This window comes from Microtus ochrogaster, unplaced genomic scaffold (assembly GCF_000317375.1).
Source record: "Microtus ochrogaster isolate Prairie Vole_2 unplaced genomic scaffold, MicOch1.0 UNK428, whole genome shotgun sequence".
NCBI lineage: Eukaryota > Metazoa > Chordata > Mammalia > Rodentia > Cricetidae > Microtus > Microtus ochrogaster.
Window position 1 is genome coordinate 310 of NW_004949526.1, and position 1,541 is coordinate 1,850.

Consider the following 1,541-nt stretch of genomic DNA (forward strand, 5'->3'; position numbering starts at 1 on the left):
AATCAGTGATAAATAAATGTGATAAAATAATAAATAAATTCATGATGAGCAACTTAACAAACTAGTAGCAGCTTAATAGTAAATAAAAACAAATGAATTCATAACAAGTAAACCAATCAATTAATAATAAATAAAATCATGATAAGCAAATTAATAAATTAGTAGCAGATTAATAATAAATAAAAATAAATTCATAACAAGTAAATCAAGAAATTAGTAATAAATTCATAACAAATAAATTCATAATGAGCAAATTAACAAATTAGTAGCAGATTAATAGTAAATAAAAATAAATTAAAAATAATTAAATTAATAAACTACGGATAAATCGATAATCAGTAAATCAGTAATAAATTAATGTGATAAATTAATAATAAATATGTAACGAGCAAATTAACAAATTAGTAGCAGATTAATAAATACAAAATAAATAAATTCATTACAAATAAATCAATAAATTAGTAATAAATTAATCTGATAAATTAATGACAAATAAATACATAAAAAGCAAGTTAACAAATTAGTAGCAGACTAATATTAAATAAATTAACAAATTCATTACAAGTAAATCAGTAAATCAGTAATAAATAAATGTGATAAAATAATAAATAAATGATGGGCAACTTAACAAATTAGTAGCAGAGTAAAAATAAATAAAAAATAAATAAATTCATAACAAGTAAACCAAGAAATTAGTAATAAATTAATGTGATAAATTAATAAATAAATTCCTGATGAACAAATTAACAAATTAGTAGCAGGCTAATTAATAATAAATAAAAAATAAATAAATTAAAGATAATTAAATTAACGAACTACGGATCAACTACAAATAATCAAGCGGGCGAGCGACCAAACAAGAAGAGGTAGCGAGGATGGCAGAACCCTCAGGTTCATTTATTTATTTATTTTCCGGCCCGGGGTCGGCGGGGTCGTCGGCGGGGTCGCCCCGGGTGGGGTCAGAGGTCGGAGGTCGCGGCCCCCAGCAGCCCCTGCAGCTCGCGGCAGAACCGGTTCAGCGGGAACCCCGCGGCGCCCAGGAAGTCGCCCTCCGCGCGCTCCACCAGCATCGCGCCCAGCGCCTGCAGCGCATAACCGCCTGCCTTGTCCCTGCGGGGGGCGAGACCTCGTCAGGGACACGCCCACTCTAGGACCCGCCCACTTTCCCACCAAAGACACGCCCACTTCCTATTACTTCCTGTGTGGGGGCTTCGCGGGATGCATAGGAGTTTGGTGCCCTGTTTTTTTTTTTTTACTTTTCCCCCATCGTGGGGCCCCGCCCCCGCGCGGTGACGTCACAGGCCCCGCCCCCTCACATGGGCTCCCCGCTGTCCACGTAGTCATGCAGCAGCTCGTCCGTCAGCGGCGAGAAGGTCACCAGCGTCTCCTCGTGGAACGAGGTCACTTCCGGATCGGGGGGCGGGGCCCCGGGGTCACGGGGGTCGCCGTCCCCTGGCGTCGTCACTGGGGGGAAGAGGACGATGGCCACCGCCGTGATGACGCTGTGCTGGCGGCCGCTCAGCCTGCGGGGTAGCGGGGGG

The 1,541-nt window shown here is 40.5% G+C and overlaps 1 protein-coding gene across 2 annotated transcripts in view; it reads right to left on the reverse strand.

The window, feature by feature from the left end:
• Positions 1 to 871: 871 nt before the first annotated feature.
• LOC101994096 (N-acetylserotonin O-methyltransferase-like protein) overlaps positions 872 to 1,541 on the reverse strand; it is a 2,505-nt gene continuing 1,835 nt past the window's right edge. For both annotated transcript variants that reach the window (XM_026778524.1, XM_005372236.2), the window contains 2 exons: positions 1,317 to 1,523; positions 872 to 1,110 (listed from right to left, as the gene is read on the reverse strand). In XM_026778524.1, coding sequence (XP_026634325.1) covers positions 960 to 1,110; positions 1,317 to 1,523 — 358 coding nt within the window. In that variant the 3' untranslated portion in view covers positions 872 to 959. The remainder of the gene's footprint in view (positions 1,111 to 1,316; positions 1,524 to 1,541) is intronic.